Here is a 27,250-nt window from a genome sequence, read left to right as displayed (position 1 = left end):
CATGTTTCAACCTCAACAAAGAGTTCAGAGGTTTATTGGACATAAAACCTAAGAGAAAATAATTTGGTGAAGCAGATGGTAAGAGAAATAGATCGTAACATGAAACACAGCTTTAAGGGGAGACACAGCTTTGTGTCTTTGAAAAAGACACAAAGAAGAGGCATGAGCTCACCCAGACCACTTTCACCCTACTCCAGAATTCCATTCAGAAATGGTTCTGAGGATTTACTCGGTCAGAAGCTGTCCTGGGGACTAGATGGGGCCCCTGTATTCAGCTCCACTGAGGGCACCAAAGGCTACTGATTCGCAGCATGATGTAATATGTGTGTGAAGCCCCCTGACAGCCTGAGAGGAAAGTGCAAGTCTGGATTCACCAAACTCTCAAATGACGGTAAGAACTGCTGAGGAATAGGGACGAATAAATGAAAGTTGCTATTTTGAACTAAAGTTGCTTTAGTCTAGCTATACCACTGTGAAGACGGAGTTATCATGAGTTTAGATACCTTCAAAAATACTTGGCATTCTGCAAACATCTTTTACCTACTCGGGACCATGTGAGTTCTAACTTTACAGTATTTTCAACAGATTCAGGTAAAGATTCAGAACTAGCATTCCCTCATTAACTTAGCATTTGTGTCATCCAAGTAAAAATAAGATGGCTACCATCTATGGCAACGTTTACCTCACTGGAGTTATTGGAGCTTTGAGGTAGCTGAGTTCCAGAAAATCCATGGCTGCCACTTGAATCAAATATCTGATAGGCAGGAGGGAAAAAAAGACTAATGAGATGGCTCTACAAGATTCGTTTGGCAGCTACCCTTTCTCAATCTATGACATTTGATAAGATCTTCATATTGCAATGTGTACTATTTACTACTCTACTACATGTAAAGTTTTAACTTTAAAGTTGCTTTTTCTTCTTCCCATATGGTTACATATTTTACTTTTCTATGATACATATTATTCAAGTCGCCCTGGATATTCTTGATGCTGCTTTTACCAAGAAGTACACGTTTCTGAAGATGTAGAAATCAAAGTTGGCAAAGCCACCAAAATCAAGCTTATAACTTTTGTAAATGTGCATAGAAGAAATATTGGGAAGAAATAAAGCTAAATATTAAAAGTGGCTGTGTTTGGGTAGAGGGACTAAGAAAAATTTCCTTTACTTTTTCCAATTTTTATCTTCTAGATTTTGTAGTCGAATACTAAACATTAACAAACAGGCCATTTACACATTTACGGATACCTACTACCTCAACTGCATTCAGTTATAATAAATACCAGTGTCATATCTTTTTAAAACAAAAATGTTCAACCAAATGCTTTTGTTTCTCAAGAAATCTTACATTAAGGGCATTTACTACATATGATGGGGTAAAGACCATATTAGGGTCATATCTAATTGCTAAATGTCAACATTTAATAAGCAAATTATCAAGGTATTTATCCTTGTCATTTAATTATACAGAATTGGCTACCTTGATTAAAATCAGAATTTGCCTCAAAGGCATTATTTAAACTTCATAGAAGTTGAATTCAAAAACATAAGCCCAGCATTAGCCAATGGTTTATAGTTAACTATAGTCTATAACGAGGAAATACATTTCCATTTATAACCAACAAATGATTACTTTCACAACTAAAGTACAAATAGAACCATAATTTTTTTTTTTAATAAATGTATTTATTGTATTTATTTTTTTGGCTGCGCTGGGTCTTTGTTGCTGTGTACGGGCTTTCTCTAGTTGCGGCGAGTGGGGGCTACTCTTTGTTGTGGTGCGCGGGCTTCTCATTGCGGCGGTTTCTCTTGTTGCGGAGCACGGGCTCTAGGCACGTGGGCTTCAGTAGTTGTGGCACATGGGCTCAGCAGTCGTGGCTCGTGGGCTTAGTTGCTCCACGGCATGTGGAATCTTCCTGGACCAGGGCTCGAACCCACGTCCTCTGAATTGGCAGGCAGATTCCTAACCACTGCGCCACCAGGGAAGTCCAGAACCACAATTTTTAACCGTGATATGCTTTCCAATTGTGAGTATACAAAAACAGTGGCCAAGTAAAAGGGATTCCATGTGAGTTTGCCCTCTTTCAATCAATCAACCCATGTCTCACCACCTCCAGCTTTATTGTTTTAGGATTACAGACGGGTCAAAGAAGTTGATTCTATCCCTGTTACTCACCTATTTCACAAAACTGTTATGCACAATCAAATGTGTATATCCATATAAAATTAGAAAATAAAGTCATAAAATGTGACCCTCTCTGCCAGCATATTCAGAATAACAGCAACTCGTCAGAAGTAAAAACAAGAACTTCCTTGAACTTCATCACAACTCACTTCCCAACTCACTTAAACGATCAGATCATTTTGTGATAGCTCATCTTTTCAACAGTCTTTCAAAAAATAATAATCCTAAAACATATCGCTCAGCAACATAAAAATCATTATCGTATACTGTATTAACAGCATTAGGAAATACTTCAGATATGAGTGTTCAAAATGTTCTGAAAACAATTCACTGCCCTTGGGCCACATTTCAACAATAAGCACTCAGGCTATTTTTTTTTTTTTTTTTTTGCTGTACGCAGGCCTCTCACCGTTGTGGCCTCTCTCGTTGCGGAGCACAGGCTCCGGACGCGCAGGCTCAGAGGCCATGGCTCACGGGCCCAGTCGCTCCGCGGCATGTGGGATCTTCCCGGACCGGGGCACGAACCCGTGTCCCCTGCATCGGCAGGCGGACTCTCAACCACCGCGCCACCAGGGAAGCCCACTCGGGCTATTTTTAACTTGACAAAATGTTGAAAGAGCCGCCTTTCCTCCAGAAAACTAAGCAGCAGCAATGGCTCAGTGTTGCAGCATCCAGGTAGACCAGGTCCCAGCCCTGCCTCTCGGCTGCTGCGTGAACATCTGGGGAAAGGAAGTAACTCAACCTCTCCGGGTCTCAGGCTCCTCATATGTAAAATGTGATGACAAAACGCCTACTTTGTGTCATAAAGATGAAGTCAGCAAAGCGTCTGACACCATCCATAGAATTTAGTTGCTGCTACTCTATTATTAATTTTACATGTTGGTTTTTGCGGGTTTTTTTTTTTTTTTAGTATATTTACAAAGTTGTACAATCATCACCACCGTCTAATTCCAGAATATTTTTTATCACTCCCCAAAGAAACTCCATATCCATTGGCAGTCATTCCCTATGCGCCCCTCCCCCCAGCCCTTGGCAACCACTAGTTACTTTCTGTCTCTATGGATGTGCCTATCCTGGACTTTTAATGTAAATGGAGTTATAAAACCTGTGGCCTTTTGTGTTTAGCTTCTTTCACTTAGCATCATGTTTTCAAGGTTCATCCACGTGGGAGCATGTATCAGCACTTTCTTCCTTTTTTTTTCTTTAATATAAAATCTATGACAATTACTTCTAAAGGCTTCTTTTCTGATGACTCTTAGTTTTGGGTTACCATGCGCTGCAGATGTGAGCAAGGTGTGAATACCTCTTTGGGAGTGCCAAAAAGAGACTGAGCAACTTGTGTGTTTCCATTTGAGGAAAAAATCCATGCTAAGACTGCATCCCTTTGAAGGAACTTTTATCTCATTCTGAAGGGGGATGAACATTTATGATTTATGGCGTATCAAGGATTTCCCACTAGGTCTGCTGTCCCTCCCATGCTGGCAAACTCACCTGAGTTATAGACGGTCTTTTCTCCTTTCCTTTTCTTGCGAGCGTGTCCAGCCCTTTTAATGAAGAAAATAAGCCCTTCTTGTGTCTTCCTCGCTGGGTCAGTGACAGTGTTCTTTTCCGGAGAGCAGAGTCATCTCTAGAACATACCTAATTCAAAACAATTTAGAAAAATCTTAAGACGCCATTATTTAGATGACAGAGAGAATTAACCATTGCCCTAGAACAGGAGTAAAGCCCTGCCTGCTATAAATGTGTTCTGAGCAGCCCCCAAAACTGCTGCAGGTCTGACATACCAGGACCGCATCCACCAGAGAGATGTCCCTTATCTGGATAAACACGCCTAGTTACAACATCCACATCTCTTCGGGGTGGACAGCAGGGTCAGCACAACAGCCCTCGGACCACCTGCCACACCCCCCACCCCACCCCCGCTGAGCTAGTACTATCCACAGAAGCCACCTGCACAGGAGCGATTTCAGAAAACCCAGTGGGGCTCTCGGGAGAACAGATCTAACAACCTTCCGTCAGCCCTTTAAATCTTCACATCATTGCTGCTACTCCTCGGGAATTCCACCTTCCTGACTGTACGAGGTGGAACAGACAGAAGGGCAGACACAGATGTGAATATTTAATAACTGTGTATTAGGAGCTGGATTCCGAGAATGGGCAGCAAAGAAGCTGGGATGCTGGGACTTTGTAGCAGGACGCCAATCATCCCTCCCCCGGCGCCTGGCCCCTGGGTGGCCCTGGTCAGTTATTGGCTTAAGTCACAGCAGTGCTGAATGTCAACAAGCTGGAGAAAGGTGAGCATCCGCAGCGCTCCCCCTTCACGCCGCTGAACAGCCTTCCTGGAAACTTACCAGAGCGTGGAAAGAGGAAACTGACAAGACGCCCAACCGGCCCAGGGCCAGCTTGGAGGGGCGGCTGGCAGCAGCAAGGAGGCTCTTGGGGTTCGGCAACTCCCCGCCTTGCAGGCTGGCCAGATAGCAGCGCATCCTGAACAGATCCATGTGAAATTTCTCCAGGTTCTGCTCCCACTGCTGGATCTGTTTAAGCAAGAATAGGACTAATTTAAATAAAAATGAGAAGTGCTCGTGGGTCAAATTGAAAACGTGACCCCTTTCGCAAACTTAAAGGAAAAAGTCATTTCAGCTGGTGCTGCATGGTTGAAATGAGCCTTCCCTGCTCACCCCATCTCAAGCCCTCCTGCCCAAACACACGGGGTCGGACCGCACTGTACTTCATCAGGATGGCCAAAGACAAAAACAAAGCCGGCGGTCCCAATACGGTGCCATGCCATGACCTCTGGAGAACTCTAGCGCTGAAAACCAGGCTGACGTAGGGCAGGATGCACAACTGAACATCAGTTATTTCACTCTGTGTCGTTTACACTCACAGCCTCTGATCTTAATCAGATTAACCCGTCTGCACACAGACAGATGCTGGCTGAATGGAGACACGTGGCTGCACGTTTCTGTACATTCTGAGAGTCACTTAAAGTAACAAGCAGATGAACTTCAGGCGTGAGGACGAACAGAGCTTTTACTCCTATTTTAAGTATATTAGAGAAGAATCACCACCTACACATCTTTATTAAGACACATAAAATTATTTACACAACAGAAATTTCTACGTATTCTTCAAAACTTAAGTCATGAGTTGGTAAAGAAGTACCAACTCTAGGGGCCACTCTCCCTTCTTCCAAGAATGTCAAAGTATGTTCTGTGTTAAGTATTACCTTCACTTAAACATAAACGAATAGGTGAAGAAAGGCTCTAGTAAGTTGCCAACGTAGGGATTCAGAACAGAACAGAGAGCAGGGCTTCAAATGGTATTCAGAGCAATCTCGAAATTCAAGAGAAGGTCTGTAGTGAAGGCTTACAACGATTCGGTACAAGAACTGTGTCATTTCATTTGCAACAACTGCATCTCTAGCTTTGCCAAGTTTAGCACCCAAACAGATCCTAAACTTTCACAGTACACTTTCCAGGTCAACCCGTGATCCTGGATACATGATATTTTGAAGGCGCTCTGTCATTTAACACTATGGTCCCCTCAGTCTCTGCCCAGGGAAAAGCAGGACAAATTCTGGGTGCTCCCCAGACCCCCTCCAAGTTCTCCGTATCCGTTTCTTAGGAAGGTCACTGCACAACTTTTCCACATAAAAGAAATATGATGGCTACAAGGTCTAAACAAATAATTTGTTGATCCGTCATAGTTTGTCTGCTAAACAACAAAAGTCCCAGAGTGCACTGAAAAATCTCAATCTCCAGTTTAACTTCATTTAAGACGCCGTATGACCTTGCTAGTGATGTAACAGCCCCCTCACGTCAGCCTTGAATCAATACCAGAATGACCCGTTGGCTTTTACAAGTGAAAAATGCCCAGCTCCACTGCCTGAGAAGCCCACTCATTAGGCATGAGGCCCAGAAAAGCTGACACTTCAAAAGCACCTCCAACAACTCTGGTACCAGTCTGAGAGAGGATGACTGTTCTAGACTAACACGGCAGTTCAAATTGAACTGCAAATCTCTTCGTGGTCTTGCCATGTTGAAATCTACAGTGTTCTAGATTCCAGAAGTAATGGATGGGTATTCTGTAACCATAAACTACACATACCAGGAGCGCTAAGTCCCAGCAACACTATACTCCCAGTTCTGTCTCACAAATACCTTCGGTAGCTGACACCTGAACATCCACAACTTAGACGCATTCTTTTGTCTTCTAATAATATGCAGGTATTTCTAGGTTGGGTAGTGTATTAAAGCTTATCCCTCATCTGTAACTCCACGTGAAACAGCTTATGAGACGCTTTCTAGGGGTTCTGGGGAGGGGTAGGTGGGATACGAAAGGCAAGAAAAACAGTGAGTCATTGGATACCAGACAATAAAGGAGCCCATGCCATCCACAGAGGAATAAAAAGACAAAATACCAAATAAAATAAAACCCAGGTCCATGCCAATCACTACAGATCAGGGAAGATGACAATCTCTCATATTTTCACTGACTTCTGCGGTTTACAAAGATTTTTAAAGGCATCATTGAATGTATTTAAATGACTACACATCAAAGCACCACTGGAAGGAAAAGACAGTTCCATCCTAAACGATACACAGGGAATCTTCAAATTTTGCCAGAAACACTTTATAGTCTTCAGCACACCTAGACCTCTCTACCCAAAACCTGGGACAAAATGCAGGTAAGTTCATAGGAAGAAAATGAAGTCAGGTGCTTAGGTTTGCTGGTAGAAGGAAGGGGCCGGGAGACCCCAAAAGACCTTGCAGACCTTACAAAGATCAAGAAGTTTGTTAACATATGCGATTATGTTTCAAGAGAACTGGTATCTCAATCAGTACTGCACACTGTAGAGGAATTTTTAAATCTGGATTTAGTAGAAAATGCAAATGAGAATGGACTTTATGACTTCTCCATTTCAATGATGCGTCCTGTCCTTATCTTGACTGAGCCACAGGGTGCCCAGATGTGTGGTCCAATACTAATCCGGCTGTTTCTATGAGTGTTTGGGATGGGATTAACATTTAAATGCGTAGACAGAAGAAAGCAGACTGCTGTCCCTCATGTGGGTGGGCCTCATCCAGTAAGTTGAAGGCCTGGCTAGAACAAAAAGTCTGACCCTCCCCAAGCAAGGAAGAATTCCTTTTGCCCGATGGTCCTTCAAACTGGGATATCGGCCTTTTTCCTGCCTTTTGACTGGAACTGAAATACTGGCCCATCCTGGGTCTCCAGCCTGCCAGTCTTCAGGTGCAAACCACACCATCCGCTGTCCTGGGTCTGTAGCTGGCCGACTCACTGCAGATCTTGGGGCCTGCCCATCTCTGTAATCACATGAGCCAACTCCTTATAATAAATCTCTTTACAAATATATTTTTCACAGGTCCTGTTGGTTCTGTTTCTCTGGAGAACCCTGACTAATACATCCTTCATCCCACAGAGCTCTGTGGCAGAGTAAGCCATCATTAGTCACACAGCTAGTCCATATTTAAAGACAATATTTATCTTACTTTTAAGGTCATGGTCCTTTACGGAGAGAATCGGAGAGCGTGTTCAAATGAGGATCTGTGGTTGGATAAGAAACAATGAAATATTTGATTTTTCTATCCACGGACTCACCAAAGTTGTAGAGAAGGATGTGGGAGAATATGCAAGTAAAAAGTCCAGTGGATTCAGGTGCTTGGGTTACTTAGAGGGAAGAGAGAAGTACAAAGGCCAGACCCACGAGCTCAGTACAGACGTTGTAATACTGGGGAAGTCTGTGGACACAGGCAATGAGCTTGCAAGGGAGTTAGGGTCGCCACACCCTTATTTCTCAGCCGAGAATACTGAGGCCCAGGGAGGAAAGTGACTTCACCAGGGCCACACAATAAGCCGGCCCCTCCAGGTTGGCCAAGGCCCAAAGCTGATCCTGATGGGAGCAACATGCAGAAACAAGCTTCAGTCGAGCACTTAGAACGCAGCCCCTGGTCCTCTCGCTCACAAGGTGGGTATCGTGCACTATCCAGTAATTACTTAGCAACTTGCAGTTAAATCTTCATCTGATTGTCAACTGCATTTCTACCCACAAATCCCCAGGTGTTCTACAGAGAAGATGTAAGACTATCCACACTCTCATTTGGGTGAACAATCTTGCCTCTCAACTTCCTACCAGCTTTGATCTTCAAGTTCAGCCCCAATTTAATGTTAACTAAAAGGAAAGACATTTTATTTTTATCTCTTTATCCCTCAAAAGATGCGATAAGGATACATTTTTCTTAAATGAAAGGGAGAAATAGAAGACAGTTTTGTATCTATGATACATACCACCGCAGTAAATTTCAACCGTCCTCACCAAAATAGCAATATTATCCAACCTCACACTTATCAGGGAATTTCTGGAGATTTTTTCCTAATATGATCAAAAATGAAAATGCCCCAGATCAATTCCTTTAACCCAAGACTGTTTTCTCCCCCCCTTTTTCCTACATTCCACAAGTACTGATAATTGCCCCAGACATTTATTTCATCAGGACATGAAAATCAAAACTCAACTTCTATGGGGCTTGAGCTTTCATTTCTTTAATACCTGTGCACAAAACACAAAAATAACATGAATGAAGACAAGTCACGCAAAGGAAGTTTTCATTATCTTTCATTTGTAAAAGAAAAATTATCAACAAAAAATTAAGGAGGAAAACTCCCATTTTTAAGCACTGACACAAGTGCAATGCAAAAGTTTCCTCTTTATTGCTAATATAGCTATATTTATTTAATGAGCTCAGAAAGGCTACGGTCTGCTCTGGAAAGTGGGAGGGGAAGGAGATGAAGGTTCATGCTAAAAATAACAGATGAATAAGTGATACATAAAAAAGATGACAAGTACATTCCTACCACACCCAAAACTCCTAGAAAACTATTTTCTGCCGTTTAGTCATTCGATCACAGTATTTGGCCATTTGTCCATTTCTAGGTTGGTCCTAAGAGATAATTCGTTTTTCCTTTCTGGCAGAGTAAGTTGAAAAACTCCCATGCAATATTTTCCAAGCACTAAAACCCACCTCCGCAGAAGAACCCAGCTAGTGACACAGGAGACACTGAAGCTCGCCGGTAGTTAGAATAACCAGCCACAGGTTTAGAAAATCAGTTTTGTTTCGTTCTTCCCTTTGAGATATAATTCACATGCTAGAAAATCCACTCACCGAGTGCATTCATAATAAATACATTTCCCATCAAATCAAGCTGAAAAACCCAAGTTATGAAAAGAAGTAAATTAGGGATTAATTTCTACTTTACACAAAACCATTCATCACATGGTCCCTTAGCAAGTGAAGCACAGTCTGATTCACTGAAGTCTTACTGAGAGGCTTGACTGGGTTAGGAGCACAGATTCGTGTTTAAGCTCTGCCACCTGACAGCTGTGTGACATTGGACCATTTCCCTCACCTCTCCCAGCGTCTAACCACTCATCCATCAGGTGGGTGACACAGACAAGTTGTCCGCACGGAGTTACTGCAGAATCATACAGGATCCTGGCCTGAGATAGGAGCCTTGAGAAGTAGACTCAGAAACCATGAGGACGGAGAGAAGAAGAGAGGATGTTCCTTGGGAAATGAAGGAGTGAAGCCTGAAGGAAAGTAGCCAGGAGCTGGTGAGGGGCTGGGGTGGGGACCAGCCCAGGGAAGAGGAAAGGAGACAGATGTGTCCACTCACTACGTGGAACCAAGTACCAGAGAAACAGACGGGGAGAAAGTTACCCACCCTTTGGGAGCTCTTATTTCATACTAGGAGCAACCTTATACACAAAGGGATAACTACACAACAATGCGTGAGATAAAGAGAGACCCTGAGAATTACGGGAATATAAAGAGGTGCCTGATGGCGAGGTGGGAAAGGGGGTCAAGGGCAGCTCCTTGGAGGAGCTAAATCCTTCATCACAGACAAGCAGGGGTGAGCCTGATGACAGGGGCAGGTGGGATAGGGCAGTTTGCATGTGTGGTCTACGTGGGTCCTCTCTGCCTGAGGGAAAACCCAAAGAGAGAAGTGGAACCTACAGGAAGTTTGGTGTTGTAGCTAAAGGTCGAGGTGGGGAGAGGTTGTCAGGGACTTTATCTTGTAAGCAATGGGGTCCACTGGGGGATTTTTAATCCTGGCAATCCCACGGTCAGATTTGCTTTTTAGATGCAAACCTCTCTGACCTTGTGCAGAAGAGGCATCTGAGGAAGGGCAAAACCGGCAGCCTCTGCAGCCTTACAGGGAAGAGAGAAGACAGTCCTGCTTACACCCCTCATCTCTCAGCACCTGCATACCGTGTGCTGGAAATTCAAACTGCCAGGGTGACCGCAGCATTTCAGAGTGCTCTGCCTTGGCTCATGCTGACCCTTGGCCTGGAATTTCCTTCTCCATTCCTCTCCTGATTAACTCCTCATTCTTTAAGAAGCAATGCAGGCATCCCTCCTCCAGGAAGTCCTCCATGACTACACAGGAGGCTAAACTTCACGCGTGTCTTCCACAACACTCTGGAATATCATCTGCTCTGAATTCATTCTATTATGTTGAAATTATATGCTCAGCCGTCTGTCACTCTGCTAGACTGCGAGCACCCTGAGGGCAAAGACAGCATCTTCGAATTCCCAGTCTGCACCCTCGCCTGGCCCAGAGTCTGCACTTAGTAAACGTTCGCTGAACTAGACTGACTGTTAACCTCCTGCCCTCGGCCCGTCCACCACGTCCCTGCGGCCTGCGGAAGGAAGGCTTGTCCTGGCCCAGCTCCTCCGTAATCTGGCCTTGTCTCCCTCAAACCCACTTCTCGAAAACCCTCCGATGCTTTATTGCCCAAATGGCTTCCCCCACGCCTCTCAGATCACATCTTCCTCGAGGCTTTGTTCATTTTCTTTCCCTTCACCGCAGTCTCCGATGATCTAAGTTCAATCCCTCCTCGTTATGATTTTCAAACTTGAATATTGAAACTGAAGCCTGCGGTGGTTCACAGAACCCAGCCAGTCCCAAACCCACCCGCTGCCAGTTTGCTCCTCCCAAGATACCACCTCCCTGCCCCCCACCTCCTCCCTCTCAGCCTCACTAACCCTGGGAAGTGAGAAAGGCCCAGAGAGTCGGGACGGGGAGGGCAGGCGGCTGGCCGGAGGCCAAGACCCGCCCAAGGGCGGGGAGGTTTTGTCCTCGTTCACTTGTTTAAAATAACAAACGGGAAGGAAAGGAAAGTACTAACTGGACTTAATTTACAGCTCTTTCTCCCTCAGGACTTCAAAAGGAATCCAACATGTGGACGGTCTGCTCCACGTTGGATATGCCCAAATGCAAGTTGCATCATCCTGTCCCAGAGTCGCCGCCCAGGGACAAGCCCGTACGATGGCCACTTTTAGGCAAAGCATGTCTCTACACACAGCGGTATGAAACTCAGCCGTTACTACTGTGATAGTGTCTTTTTATCTGGAAAGGGCATTGACAAGGAACTCCTCTGCCTCAGCACTTCCAAGAAAGCCTGTTCCAGAGACTTCCCTCTCACGTGATGTAACATGCACTCTCATTTCAGCTGTTACAAGGCTGTAAGTGAATATCTGAGTTTCTTGGGATCTCTGGGGGAAAGCGCTATGTAAATATTTTCTATTATGTAAAATAAAATATAGTGAAGTTGAGATTTTTAAATGGTAACTGGATAAAGCACAGCTCAGTACTGTGGAGAAAACTATATACTTATGGGATATGTAGGAGATCAGGTTCTTACTGATCTTGATTGGTAAATACCTTTGCCTTCGTAGCATCACAGAACATTCTCTAGTCCAAAACCATCTCATAAAAGCAATTCTAAGCATGTGCTTGTTTCCCCCCTTAATGCTTCATACTCTCTGTGTCTGCAAGTAAAGAGCAAACAGCTCTCTTCACAACCATCTGGCAAAAGTTAAAGACAGTGGGTATAGCAAATATAACTCATGTTACCCACCGCAAGTCTTCTGGGAAAACATAGATAAATTACAACCTTAACAATTGCCAATATGGTAAGGAGAATATTTTCAGGTGGAATGTCTAAAGATCAACCCAAATTGTTTCTTACCAGACATTCAGAAGTGTAATATGAGAAGGTGAATGTGTGCAGGGGCGGGGAGTAGGGGAAGGGGTGAGAGCAAGGGGGAGGGGGTAGGGGAGAAGTGAAATGAAAAAACAGCAGTATTAGGACAGTGTGCTTGAAATAACTGATGTAATGATTCTGTCAAAGAATGCATAATGGGCCACTAGTAATAATTACCCTTTCTTTAAAAAAGCTTCTCTTGGTACATCCCTGGTGGCACAGTGCTTGAGAATCCTCCTGCCAGTGCAGGGGCACGGGTTTGAGCCCTGGTCCGGGAAGATCCCACGTGCTGCGAAGCAACTAAGCCCGTGCACCACGACTACTGAGCCTGCGCTCTAGAGCCCGTGAGCCACAACTACTGAGCCCACGTGCCACAACTACTGAAGCCTGCATGCCTAGAGCCCCTGCTCCAAAACAAGAGAAGCCACCGCAATGAGAAGCCCACGCACCGCAACAAAGAGTAGCCTCCGCTCGCTGCAACTAGAGAAAGCCTGCGCGAAGCAGCAAAAACCCAACGCAGTCAAAAAATTAAAATAATTAATTAAATTTAATTTTAAAAAAGCTTCTCTTCAGGCCAACCGACCACCCTAGACCCTTGGATTTGTGTAGGAATTTATGTGAAAGTAATTCCCCCCTCCCAAGAGAGAACAGCACCACTTTTGACATCATAAATTAAGCATTTACCAACTATGAAAAAAGAAATAAAGTTACATTTAATGAAAATTTAAATTTTTAAAAAATGTTTGCTTGGACTTCTTGTGGCCATAAAGAGAGAAAGAAAAAGGAGGGGGTGGAATAAAAGGCCAGGAGCATCTCAGTGTTGCCCAATTTCCCTTTTCTCTCCCTGGACCTAAACATTTGACAACACACAAGGACCTGAAAACTCCAAGCTGGGCATCCCCTCCACTGGACTAAAGTATGACTTTGAATTTAAATTTTAGAGAGCCAGTAAAAGCTAAAACCATACCTTTTCCCACTACAATCAATATGAAATTTTTAATTGGGGCACCTGAATCCATGCATTGCATCTCTGATGACAGACTTTCGGATCCTGGAAATTCAGGACCCCAAGGGAGACGTAGTACAGAGAAAATACAGGAAAATGCAGAAAATGAGAGAAAACCTTCTCAAGCTTTTTGATTTGTCGTGTAAAGGTGACACAGCATCACATCGCTACAGGCCCCAGACAGAAAGCTGCGCGGTCGGGACCTGTCTCAAGATTGGCCCCCTTCCCAGACATGAACGGGGTGAGGCTTCTGGGCAGAAGCAGGCCAAGGGCAGAGACGTGTCTGTCCCCAGAAGCTGTGTCCTTGTCAAAACCCCCCAAACCCTTCCACTCTCTCTATTCTCCTTGGCAGTTTCAACTTCCCTTTCAGTTCCTCGGAAACACTATTTTGTAGTTTGTTAGCCGGCACTCCTGAAATAAATAGCATATTCTGTTTCAATTCAGGAGCATAGGAAACTATCCTTAATATTCTATAAAATTAGAGAAAATGAGGTACTCTGAAAAACATTTTCCATATAAATTGTTAAACTTCTGCTGTGCTACTCTGGGCCAGGCCTTCATAACTGCACATCCAGATCAGGGCCTTTCCACCACCCAACACTTTTCCCTACTTCAATTTGCCCCTCACCAGCATCACCACCGCCAAGCCACTGCCAGATTAATCTTCCAAAGATAATGCATTCATCACGATTTTCGTCCCAACTTAAAAACCTATACTCCTCCCTTAGATCTAGAGCCTATAATAAACCTTATATCCCAGGGTTATTTTTTTTTATTTTTTAATTTTTTTGCAGTACGCGGGCCTCTCACTGTTGTGGCCTCTCCCATTGCGGAGCACAGGATCTGGACGCGCAGGCCCAGCGGCCATGGCTCACGGGCCCAGCCGTTCCGCGGCATGTGGGATCTTCCCGGACCGGGGCACAAACCCGTGTCCCCTGCATCGGCAGGCGGACTCTCAACCACTGCGCCACCAGGGAAGCCCTATCCCAGGGTTATTTTTAAGACCCTGAGAAAGCCGCACCAGTACCTGTCCCACCAAACCACCAGCTATTCATCACTTCTTAGCCCACACCTCTGCTCCCACGTGCTCAGGAGCCTCAAGCAACCACTGTTACTCCAACAGTTGACCCTTGAACAGTAAGGATTTGAACTGCACGGGTCCGCTTATATGCAGATTTTTTTAAAGTAAATACTACATACTACAGTACCACACGATCGTGGTTGGCTGAATACAGAGGGCCAACTATAAGTTATACACTGGAGGGTTGGAGCCCCTAATCCTTGTGCTATTCAAAGGTCAACTATACCTCCAAACTGTCCTACCATGCACCCCACTCTCCTCCCAGCCTGGATCAGCTTTCATACCAACACACCTCTTACCAATTTTTTAAGGCCATATTCTTCCAGGAAGTCTCCTCCATCTCCTCTAGATCACAGCACAGCTCAACCCCTGATGCCTCATAGCATTTGATGACTATGCTAGTTGGTACTAACTTATACCATTCTAGAATATTCTTCAGTTTCATGTTTATGAGGCCTGCTTTCTAACTAAATAATATATTTTTTAGAAACAGGGTCCATATTTTATAATTATTTTTATATTTTGAAGCTATAGGCATCTGTCAGGTATGTCGATACCTGAAGATGGACAAATAAGCGAGAGGGAAGAATTGGGAAGGGAGAAAGATGACACAGGATATCAGAAAAGGAGAAGGCAATGATGGATCCAGGTATCAGCAGAAGATCTGCCTCAACTGTGCCATCATTTAGAAATACTTGATGAAGGGGCAAGAGATGGGAATTACTTGGTTATTTTGCTATTGCCAATTGGTAAATCCCAAATTCTTAAGTGTAACACAAATATAACACTTGAATGCATGCCTTTCATCAGTTTCTTATTTACAGCCAGAAATTTCTTTCTATACATTCTAAGTTCTTCATATATATGCAGGCAGAAAAAAAATTCTAAGCAAGGTTAAATATTCAAACACAAATAGAAGATTGATAATGTACTGTTTGATTTGTGATTTAAGTCAAACGCTATAGGGAAAATTCTTTTCTGATGGGGTGTCCAAATTGTTGTATTGCCATGGAACTTTTTTTAAAGAACCTGGTCTCTCTATAATAATTTACAAAGTAAAAAGTATGAAAAATTCAGGAACACGCCAACCCATCTTCGCCCTATCCCTCTTTAAGTTCCCAAATCATCTGACACTGATTTTGAAGGGACTGTAGTGGATACTGTTGTGCACCACCAGACCTCCCTTTCAAGACAGAGGCATTCTCTCCCTTAGCTGCTCATGGCGCAAGAATGGGAACCCGCCTCCTCTGAAGGCAGCTGCTTTGACCAGTAGACATGGCACGACACGACGTGCCTCACTGGAAGCAAGCAATTCTGAATGGCCACCCCAGCTCCCAAGCCCCCTGTAGGCTCAGCTCAACACAATTCAACGAGTCCCTCCTTAATCACGCTCCCTCACTCCCTTACTCCTGAGAACGGTCCTAATAAAACTCCTCACATGCAAATCTCTACCTCAGTGTGTTTCCCAGGGAAACTGAATGAAGAGAGGGGTGCTAGAAATTTCACCGACACTTGTGTAAGTGCTCAGGCTGTCTGAGTAAAGGAAAATAGAAACTAAGCTTCTCCCTCTCCTCTAAAATGCAAACAGCATATAAAGTAGCTGTTTAATTATTATGTGAATGTGGAGACAGGCCAAAGAAAGCATCTTCCTTAGCACCTTATCTGTTATAAACAGAAAAAACAAACCAAAAAATCAGTGGTTTTTTTCTAATCCACAGACACAGGAATAGCTGTATTACACCAAGCTACTCTTTCACAGCCATCTTCTGTATTAGAATCGTATGTGTCTAATCTTCCAACAGTTTTATCATATACATTTTGTTCCGAAAGTGCCAATATATGAGAGAATCATCCAGGCAAGGAGCTACTCAACACGAGGGAACAAGATGGTCACAAAATGTCCCAGTGCACATATACAGCCACCAAAGGCTGCAAAGCACATCACATCCCTCATATGACAAAAGTGCAGTCATTAAGTACTTGAACCAAAAAGCCACAGAAACTACTCCCCGCAGAGGTGTAGGAACCGGTTCCCCCATCTGAGTGTGCCCTGAGTGACATAAGCAATGGGAGGAAACACGTGTAAGTAACCTGTACCTGGTTTTCTATGGCTTTCCGGTTCTTTGGGTCGCTCACCACGGACAGCTGTAACTCCGCCATCTTCTTCATCTTGCTGTCCATATCTATCTTCTGAACGAGGTTTCTGGTCTGGTTCTTCAGCAGCCGAACTGTGTCCTCTTTGCCGTGCTTCTTTGCAAAAAGGGATGCGCAGGCCGAGTGGATGGCAGTGACCCAGTTCTCCAGATCTGTCTGGCTGGTGGCCTAAACACGGGGAAAAAAGCAATTTGGAATGGTTTCACCACAAAAGTGTTCTCCAAAGTGTCAGGCTGGGCTTGAATATGTAAAACCCCAAAGTACCTTCGCTTCATAAAAACTGTTTAATTTTAAAAACACACACTCAGGGCTTCCCTGGTGGCGCAGTGGTTGAGAGTCCGCCTGCCAATGCAGGGGACACGGGTTCGTGCCCTGGTCCGCGGAGCGGCTGGGCCCATGAGCCATGGCCGCTGAGCCTGCGCGTCCGGAGCCTGGGCTCCGCAACGAGAGAGGCAACAACGGTGAGAGGCCCGCGTACCGCAAAAAAAAAAAAAAAACCACGCACTCAACACAGGTCCACAGGCTTCCTTTGCTCCAGAGGGCCTGTGAGAACATCGAGGGTGACACATGGCCCCAGATAGAACGGGAAGACAAGCTACTGATAGAATCAAGGTGTACACCAGCAATAGGGGAGTAATAAGAAAACCAGGGTATATCCATGCAGCGTGCATCACGCTGCTCTCTAAAAAGCGGTTTATCGCCATAATTTTAATACGATGAGAAAATATTAGGACTAAATGGTTACATTGTGAAGCGTGGATATGAAATTTCATCTATGGTATGGACTCAATTATGGAAAATAACAATAAAAGAACATTTCGGGGAGGACACAATAATATTAAAATAGTCGTCTGTGAATACTGGGAATATGGATAGTGGTTTTCTTTTTCTACCCTTCAGTACCTTCAGACACAATGACCATATAGTATTTTCATATAAGAATATTTTATTTTATAAACAGTAAAGAAGGTCTGAACAAAGCAGAATGGGCAAAGATGTATGATTCTAAGCAGGCTGAAACGCACGTTCAGTTTCCCCTGATGCCCAGAAATAACCACACACGTTCACACCACGAGGTTAATCCTCCAATGACCTGGGGGATCGTACAATGGGAACTACTGGGAAAATTTCTTAAAAACTAAGGATATTTATCCTGAATCACAAAATAAAATATTCATTTCATACCTCCCCCTAAGTCCATGCAGATTTAATCCAATGTATTTACCTTTCCTACAATTCATATGAACACCAGTTTGTTACTTTGCTTTAAAGCACCACAGAAAGTTCAAGCAAACCTTTCTGTTAAAAGAAGGAAAATCAAACTCTTTTCAGTCAGGCCAGGTGGAGGACAGCAATAAGGCTAGGGGCCCAGGGCCTTTACCAGGTTAGCGCTGGGAAATCCTATTGCCCAAAACACTTCACACAATTCTAGATTCCAAAGAATCTAGAATCAAAGGGGCCCAAAACAACTATATTGTTCTACAGGGGCCCTGGGGGCAGCCAGGACCAAGTTTATCAGAGACCTGAATCGAGGACCTAGGAGGTTTTCCATGAAGCTTCCAGCCACATAGAATCTATAGCTCATGTTGTGTCTACACCCAGTACTGGGTTTGGATTCGGAGGCATTTCAGAAGCACACTTCACTTCCTGGCTCTCACCCCCATTTCTCTGGAGTTAATTCACAGTAACAACAGTCATAATAGTTAGAATTTCTTTAGCACTTAACACACACCTAATCATACTGTTTACCCTTAAAACAATCCTAGAAACTATTATTATCCTACGGTTGAAGGGTTTGAAGCTCAGAGAAGTTAAGTGTTGCAAGATGATTGCAGACTCAACGAGAGCACCAGGACCCACAGCTCAGCCTGACCCTGCCTTTGCTAGAAAGATTCTAAGAATCACAACAGTAGATAACCTGAATCTTAACGTCCTAAGACCACCTCCGCAGGGTAATGAGACCCTATAGTATTTGTCAATGAGGGTTTTCCTAAAAAGCTTCTTCACTTCCACTGGGATTCCTGGGAAGAACTTAAGCCTCTACTGTCCATTTTCTCTGGGTTTTCACTTAAAAACTTCCACTCTGGGAACTTCGGATCTTGTACTCACTAGATCACGGACTAGTCCAGAACAGGACGGTAATTTTTCTCTCTTTGTATCCTGAAGAGCAGCCCAGGGGCTACAGCCTGGCATTTCAGGGGCAGGCATCCAAGAAGTGCTCGCTGGATGAACGGCTGCATTTCCAGTGACCCTGCGGCACCTGGCAGTCAGCAGAGGCCAATTTTCTTGCTTAAACCTTAATCCAAAGTCTGACAGCTTTTAGTCTATTTCAAATTGCTAAGTTGTGCCTCTTAATTCTGGTCCTTCTCATCCTAGCAGGACACAAGCCATCGCCTCCACCCTCCATTTAGAAAGCTCAGCAGATGGGCATCATCAGAAAATCTACAAACAACAAATGCTGGAGAGGGTGTGGAGAAAAGGGAACCCTCCTGCACTGCTGGTGGGAATGTAAATTGATACAGCCACTATGGAGAACAGTATGGAGGTTCCTTAAGAAAACTAAAAACAGAATTACCATATGACCCAGCAATCCCACTATTGGGCATATACCCAGAGAAAACCATAATTCAAAAAGACACATGCACCCCAATGTTCACTGCAGCTCTATTTACAATAGCCAGGTTATGAAAGCAACCTAAATGCCCATAGACAGATGAATGGATAAAGAAGGTGTGGTACATATATACAGTGGAATATTATTCAGCCATAAAAAGGAACGAAATTAGGTCATTTGTAGAGACATGGTTGGATCTACAGACTGTCATACAGAGTGAAGTAAGTCAGAAAGAGAAAAACAGGACTTCCCTGGTGGCGCAGTGGTTAAAAATCCACCCACCAATGCAGGGGACACGGGTTCGAGCCCTGGTCCGCGAAGATCCCACATGCCGCAGAGCAACTAAGCCCGTGCGCCACAACTACTGAGCCTGTGCTCTAGAGCCTGTGAGCCACAACTACCAAAGCCCGCGCGCCTAGAGCCCGTGCTCTGCAACAAGAGAAGCCACCGCAATGAGAAGCCCATGCACCACAGTGAAGAGTAGCCCGCGCTCGCCACAACTAGAGAAAGCCCACGTGCGGCAACGAAGACCCAATGCAGCCAAAAATAAATAAATTTATTTTTTTTTAAAAAAGAGAGAAACAAATATCATATATTAACGTATATATGTGGAATCTAGGAAAATGGTACAGATGAACCGGTTTGCAAGGCAGAAATAGAGACACAGATGTAGAGAACAAACATATGGACACCAAGGGGGGAAAGTGGTGGGAGGGGTGGTGGTGGGGAATGAACTGGGAGATTGGGATTGACATGGATACACTGATACGTATAAAATAGATAACTAATAAAAAGTAAAAAAAGAAAACTCGGCAGTACCTGGAAAAGGTAGACATCTCCAAAGGAGTTGCTGAGGCAGAAGACATTTTCCTTCTTAGGATGTTCTGGGACGGCCTGCACTATGCTGTCTTCTGCAAACAGGGCACACCGAGGGGCACTACTCTGATCCATGGAATTCTTCCCGTAGGTCTCATAAAACAGCAGGGTGCATCCTGTGAAAGAGAGAAGCACTGTCCTTATCACATGTCCCGAGGATCTATCCAGGAAAGGAATGAGAAGTAAAGGATACAGACAGACAGAAGGAAGGAAGGAAGGGGAAGGGAAGGAGGGAGGAAAACAAAGAGAGAGAGAGACAGAAAAAAAAGATGAGAAAATAAAAGAAAAAGGAAAGGAAAGAAAAGAAAAGAAAGAAAAGAAAAGAAAAGAAAAAAGAAAATGACTGAATGAGACTATTTATCATAAAAGGAATTTTGGTATCTAAATTATGCCTAGTTGTGTTAGCATCAACCCAGATGAAAATGAGATGTTTCTTGTAAAGGTAATAATGGTGATAACAATACCAAGCATTTATTGTTGCTTACTCTGTGTCAGGAATTCTTCTAAGTATTTCACGTGCTCTGGCTTATATGGTGCCCAAAGCAGCCTTAGAAGGCAGGCGCAGTTATTAGTCCCATTTTACAGATGGAAAGCCTGAGAGTTTACACCACTTTGCAGGTCCCATAGCTGGACTGCAGTGGAGCAGGATCCGAACCCAGGCACCCTGGCTGCAGAGCGCCTCCTTCATAACCACAGCACCACACTTCTTAGGAGATCTAAACGCAGGAGACGGAATAAAACCCCGTATCCATTAACTAAGCGAACTTCTACACTTAAAATGTGGGGTCACAAGAAACTGAGTTCTCCTGGGGCACTTTGCCATTTGTGAGAAAGTACCCAGTTTATTCTCCAAATGCCACATAGAATAACTTAATTTTAATATATTCTCTTATCTCACAGTGATAGGAAATATTACTACCATCTTGCTAATTTAGACTGAGAGGAAAATGAAGCTACATGTCCCTGTATTTTAAAACATTACCCTAAAGTGCCGCTACATATGCTTGCAGGTACATAGCTTTCCCCTAATAAGCTAATAAGATATTCTAGGCAGAAGTTACTAGGAATCTGTTTTGATAATTCGATAGGAATGCTTTCTAATGAGACGTAACTTCCCGGACCGGGGCACGAACCCGTGTCCCCTGCATCGGCAGGCGGACTCTCAACCACTGAGCCACCAGGGAAGCCCATGGGACATAATTTTTAAGCAAATTCTAAAATATTCACAAGTATGTTTACTTGTTGAATATCCCTTAAAACCTTCAACCAATCAACATTTCTGAGCACTTCTCATGTGCTGGTAAGTGATATGGTACCATCATGATATGGGCACCATCCCTTGCTTTGAAAATATTGGGCTGGCCGAAAAGTTCATTCCGGTTTCCCCATAAGATGTTACGGAAAAACCCAAATGAACCTTTTGGCCAACGCAATACGTTTCACACTGACAGTTAATGAAGCAGTAGTCTGCTTTCCCCTGCACTGTAAATGGATGGGGTCCACTTCATGGCTGCTTTACCCTACTACATTATGAGCCTTCATTCATAAAAGTTTACATGTTTTGAAAACTATCTCACTCTTACCAGTTTCACTTCTTCCCTTGAAAACAGATCTTAATTTGGACGAACAAGTTTATATAATGGAGCCCAGCATAGCACAGAAGCCAGGATCAAAAAACGCAGGACCCTAGCTCAGGACAGCACTTTCTCCCTCCTTGGTACTTTCTGATCTCAAGAAGCACTGAGCGATCTCTCCTCCCACAATCAAAACTCACCCAAACACAGAAGCTGTGAGAGCCTCTTAGAACAAGGGAAAGGAGCAAGAGGTTTATGGCCAGAGCTACTGCAGCAGGTCTGAGCCTGTCTTTTCTTCCAGCCACTAACGGACTTAGAAACAATCCCCAAGTCTTTCCATCAGGAAAAGCCTGTGTGACATCCCATGACCATGGGATCCGAGGACAACAGAGCAACACCAGCTCCACCCAACTCCCAATTCTTTCCAAAGGGTTAATGTTCACTTCCCAGCGCCCCTAACACTGAGCTCCTAGGGGCGGTGGTTTGAACCGCAGCATCTAGAGGAAACGAACGCAATCTTGGGCAGACGCCAGAACAGTGCCAACCCTAACATCCCCCTACGCCCCACCGTGACAGCATGCAGCTCTCCCGTGGAAGCGTGAAACCAAAACAGGCCATTTCGCTTTAGAACCAGACCAGTATGTCAAACAATCTGCAGAATTCTGTTGCTATCGAATTTAAGGAACAGGAAATCAGTCGTAAGTCTGTTACATCGAGTTTAACTTAATCTGCATCTCTGACGCGGGGGCAATGAGGCTGATGGAAAGGCGCTGCGCGCCCACGTCAGCAGAGCCTCCTGTGCCCACCCCACCCCCCAATGCTGTGGCCGTCAGCCCTGCCCTGTCCACCCCCCCCCCCCCCCAAGGAGCTGGTGTCAGCCTGGGCAGTTGTCAGTGGAAACAAAAAGAGGAAACAGATCAGGACAGCACTGGAAGCAGGAGAGGCTGTATTACTAGAAATATCACCAGTGAAAGGAGAGAAATTAGTCTCGGTCTCCCTTCAAATCCACCTTCTCAACCCACACTCATCTGTCCTTCCCTGTCACAGGCAGAATGACCAGCTTCTTAAACTTCCTTTATGAACACCCCTCCTGACCTCGGTTATGTATTGTGTGTTTTGAGGGACAGCTTTAACCCCCTTGCCAACTATTCTGCCCAGGAAGTTCCCTGTGAACCGCACGAAAATCCACTCATTGGAAAAGACAGACGGAAAGCAGAATTACCCTTGTTAAAAATTTATTACATCCTCCGAACCCTAAAAAACATTTGCGCCCTTAGCATACCTATACATTCGATGTAGGTGGGCAACCAGATGGTTGGCTGATAGCTGCTGTCTCTGAAAAACACTGTTTCTACTTTAGTTACATAGAAACTCCAAGGATAATTTTAAAATTCTGCTTAAATGTACGTGTGTGTGTGTATATATACACATATATGTTTTTAACTATGATTAAATGAAACAGTTAAGTCCAAATATTACAACTTGGATTCAAAGCCAAGAAAGCTGAATTCAACATATTGAATTCCCAGAGGAAAGAGGTGTAGAAAACCACATGGAAAAGGTTATGCTGGGAAAAAAACATCTCTATCCCATGCCTTTCCTTGGCTGCAAAGGAAACAAAGGGATGTGTGCTTTATAACATTTACCCCTACAAAGCACCCTTTATCCACGGGTCTTCAAGTGTTTAACCAGCAAGGGCCCAGGAAGGACTGTGGGTCTTGCAATCATCAGAGACAAGTCAGGACCATCCCTGTCCCCGAAGTCGGCAACCAGAAGTTCCCCGGGGAAGCTGCCAGGATGGAGGACAGGGTCCTGGAGACACCCTCTCCCAAACTTCAGTGATCTCTGCCTGAACTTCCCCCAGGAAGCCTCCAACACTCTGGCGTTGCACAAATGTCTCCAGTAGCAGGGAACTCAGGAAGAGGCAGTGGGTTTGTTTGTTTTTTTTCTGTTGTATTTTTTACCTTAATTCACAATCAGCTTGTCTTCCATTTATTAGTCCTATCCCAACCTCAGGTGAAGCAGAATAAATTCAGTGTCTCTTTTACAAGACTCACACATCCTATGCATGACACATTCTAGAATACAGTGCACCCATTCTAAATACCGCACGAATGGGATGCAGCTTCAGGCTTTGAGTCACAAACAATTCCAGACGCTCATTCCCCTGAGGGGACATTTAACACTCCCCTCTTCAGCTGGAACTTTTACAAGACCCACTGGCTCCTTTATGAACAAGTCTCCTGCAATATCCTGCCCCTAAGGAGAGAAACGGCCAACTCTGACCAGGGCAGAGGCAGGGGGGAATGACGGAGCTGCAGACGACATGACACCTCTAATGATGTAGCCAACAACCATGTGCCCTCTTTAAATCATATTTACTTTCATTTTAGCCTCATCACAGTGGAAACCCTCTGTGAATGGCCTGCAAAACAAACCCTCAAATCTTTTTCACTTGGAATACTTTGCGGCTATACCTCCCTATCCTGTACTTGGGTAGCTCTTTGGTTATTAAACCTTAAAGCATCACTTATCCCTTCAAAATGTTATCTTGCTGGATTTGACCCATAATTCCAACCTTCCAAATCTCTTCCATCATCCAGTAGAAAACCCCGCCTCTCCAGTACACCCAAGCTGGGTAAGCTCTTTGCCCTCCTCAGCCACAAGGTATCGCAAGGATCCAAATGCAGAAGTTGGAAAAGAGGACTGCATCCGTGTGGGATGCTGGGTCTTGGGTTTTATAAACCCTCCAGTTTGCTAGGGAAAGGAGATGAGATGCCTTCGCGGGTGCACCTTGCCCAGAGAGGGGCTTCTGGGTAATTATGAATTAACGCCAGCTCCCCAAGGCTCACGATTGCTAAATACGGGGAGCGCCGCAGACAGCTCCGGGCCTCCCACACTCGCTGCGTGCAGACGTGATTTCTGTTCCTGCCTTCTCCCGTGACAGGGAAGGGTGGTGGCCGCTAATGAGGTTTGACTTTGCGCACCACACCAGGTTCCGCTGACAAAGAGTCACAGGACAGCTGTGAAGAAACGCCGGAGGCTGTGGGGCTGCTCTGTGTTCACATCTGTATAAATCAACATGATGCTGACTCAGAGCCTTAGATCACTTCAAATGATCTATCCATCCACCATGAGCGAGGCGATTATAATTTTTTAAATGGCAATGCTTGTGAGAAAACGTTATCGTCTTAACAAAGCAAATGCTTTCTCCTATTTCCTCTGCATCAAAAAAAGAAGGAAAAAAAAGCATTTGTTGGTGACGACAATTAGACTCTCAGTTCATAAAGGCGAGGTGACACAGATCAAATAATGCAGATGAAATTCTTAGTTGTACAAGCTGGGAAGGATACCTCTTTGGAGTTTTGAACACGCACAGAAATTCATGATCTGTATTCCAAATAACTAAACTACGTTTGGTAACTTATTTGGGGCTCCCCTCCCACCCCCAGATGCAGGAAAAGTATTAAAAGAATGGTACAGAAATACCTATAAAATAATGAGCAATAGTTATTAAATTCAATCATTCCTTACGAGAATGAATAATGTATATGAATGTTAAGTAAGGCATATTATACAGGTCTGAGAAGGTATTTGTAGGAAAGCAGGCTGGTAGATTCTGGATCAGATGCCTTCACGTGAACTCAGGTCAACACCGCACTCACTGACACTTCCTAGGAAAGAGGACAGCGGAGGAAAGGACCCCAGGGGCTCTCTGGGTGGTGACGATCACTTACCTTTAAGTGTCACCCAGTACTGTTTCCATTTCCTCCGAGCCACCAGCTCCAGCTTCCTTTCCTTCTGCAGAGTGACGAGGGGTTTGAAGAAGAGCCACCCGGCTTTGCGCACCACCCCCTGTTCCTTCTCAAAGAGCAGGTCCAGTTGCTCCAAAGAGCTGAGCGAATCGCTGCTGGATTCGGCGGTCTCTGTGGACGTTTCGAGGTTCTCCGTGTTGGTCCTGCTCATTTCCAGCTCTCGCATGAAATTCTCGTAAATGTTCTGTTGGAGGGGATCGCTGCCGATCGCGTGAGCGGATTCGCTTCTGTGGGACAGGATCTGAGCCGAGCCCCCTGACCATAGGGATGCAGATGCCTGGGAGGGCCCCTGCACGTCCACATTCAGCCCATCCGAGCGACTGTCAAAGTAGTCACTGCCCTCCTTGGATCTCGGCTCCTGTGAGCAACACAGATGACCACCCGTCAGAGGTTACATATGACCAAAACACCCCTTCCCCAATACGGCATACGTGTTAATAGTGTGGTTTGCTAATACTACTGCTGCAAAGCAAGATTCTTTTTTTTTTTTCTAATGCATCTTTAACCATCAAGTCTGCAAATCAGAAAGAATTATAGAAACAGTATTGCTCAACCCAACGTATAGCCTGTGGAATCAATGCTTAAAAAATGTAAACCAAATAACCCTGACTGTCCTAAATCGAACCCACAGTTAGCATCAAACAATGAACTAGTATATGCAAAACACACTAGCAAAGATTTCTGGACTGATACTTCTTTGCTAATTGAGAATCAGTATCTTCCGGGAAAGAATTCATGTTCTTGCAGTCTTGTTTTTCTTCTGGATCATTTTTTAAGCCAAATTAGACAAGCACTAGTTCCAGACTCAAGGAGGGTGTGGTTTATACAAACTTTTCTTCCGCTCCCCACAGTGAACAGCCTCAGCTTCTCAACCCCTTCCAAGGTCTAGACACTGAGATCTCTAGCACCGTATTTTCCCTCTTTGGACAGTGAAAACCACGCACCTGGGGTTCCTTATCCACAAAGGGTAGTGGTTACCAACTGTAGCTTTTACTTCGTAACAAATATTTTTTACTTTGGAATTCTCTCATGAAAGGAATGTACTATTAATTCATTCACATTGTTTTATTCGAACACCTATTTTAAGCACTGGCAATACCAAAGCATGATTCTTTAATATTTATTCTGCCGCAAAATCAGACACAGGCAGTTCTAAATAAAATTAATATTTATTCTAATAACTGCTACCCCCCTTAGGAAAACATGCACTGAACAGTGAGTTGGCCACGTACAGAGATGAAAACACAAAGGCTTCCTCTAACGTCTAGATTAGAAGTCTAGACATTCAAGAAGAATAACTTGCACAGAGGCCATTCATTGGTCAATAGCAGTAAGGAAATTTTTCAGCAGAAAGTGAGCTAATTTATGACTTAAAAGACACTGACATTCCAAACTTACAGCTTAAATTAAGGTAACTCTGCAGAGAGACTCTAATACTCATCTACTCAGAGGCTAGTGGGTTTTCCTTCTCCATTAAAATAAAAAGGAGGGAAAACATGATCAAGGACCATTGACCAAAGGCCTTATTTTGAATATTCCCCTGTGTGGAGGGGCTTTCTTTTCAGAAACTTCATCCAGAAATCGAGTCGCAATTAGTTGCTATCTTTTGCAGGAAAATCATCAATAGAAAAGTGCTTCTAAACACCCAAGGGCTACAAGCAACTGAGCCCCAAACATAGCTGTTACTAATGAAAATATTATCTTCCGCTCTGTTTATACTACGCCCCATAATCAGATTTATTTATACACTGATGCTTATGCAAGAACAGAGCAAATAAGCCAGCTGTGGTGAGTCACTTGGACAGGAAACTTTCAACATAGTTTAAGGGTTTTTTTTTTTTTCAATTGTCACTTTGTTGCTCTTCAAAAGTTCTTAGG

The 27,250-nt window shown here is 44.2% G+C and overlaps 1 protein-coding gene across 1 annotated transcript in view; it reads right to left on the bottom strand.

Moving 5' to 3' along the window:
• TIAM2 (TIAM Rac1 associated GEF 2) overlaps nucleotides 1–27,250 on the bottom strand; it is a 235,250-nt gene that overhangs the window by 78,489 nt on the left and 129,511 nt on the right. Inside the window, exons 5-10 of the mRNA XM_022559909.2 lie at nucleotides 25,295–25,730; nucleotides 19,927–20,099; nucleotides 16,437–16,661; nucleotides 4,535–4,720; nucleotides 3,675–3,821; nucleotides 683–754 (exon numbers count right to left, since the gene is read on the bottom strand). Of these exons, the coding sequence (XP_022415617.2) occupies nucleotides 683–754; nucleotides 3,675–3,821; nucleotides 4,535–4,720; nucleotides 16,437–16,661; nucleotides 19,927–20,099; nucleotides 25,295–25,730 (1,239 nt within the window). The remainder of the gene's footprint in view (nucleotides 1–682; nucleotides 755–3,674; nucleotides 3,822–4,534; nucleotides 4,721–16,436; nucleotides 16,662–19,926; nucleotides 20,100–25,294; nucleotides 25,731–27,250) is intronic.

The sequence above is a fragment of the Delphinapterus leucas genome, chromosome 12, assembly GCF_059928025.1.
Source record: "Delphinapterus leucas isolate spDelLeu-1000000601 "Yukka" chromosome 12, BTC_Dleu_Yukka2, whole genome shotgun sequence".
In the NCBI taxonomy this organism is placed as follows: Eukaryota; Metazoa; Chordata; class Mammalia; order Artiodactyla; family Monodontidae; genus Delphinapterus; species Delphinapterus leucas.
This window is presented reverse-complemented; position numbering and strand designations above follow the sequence as displayed.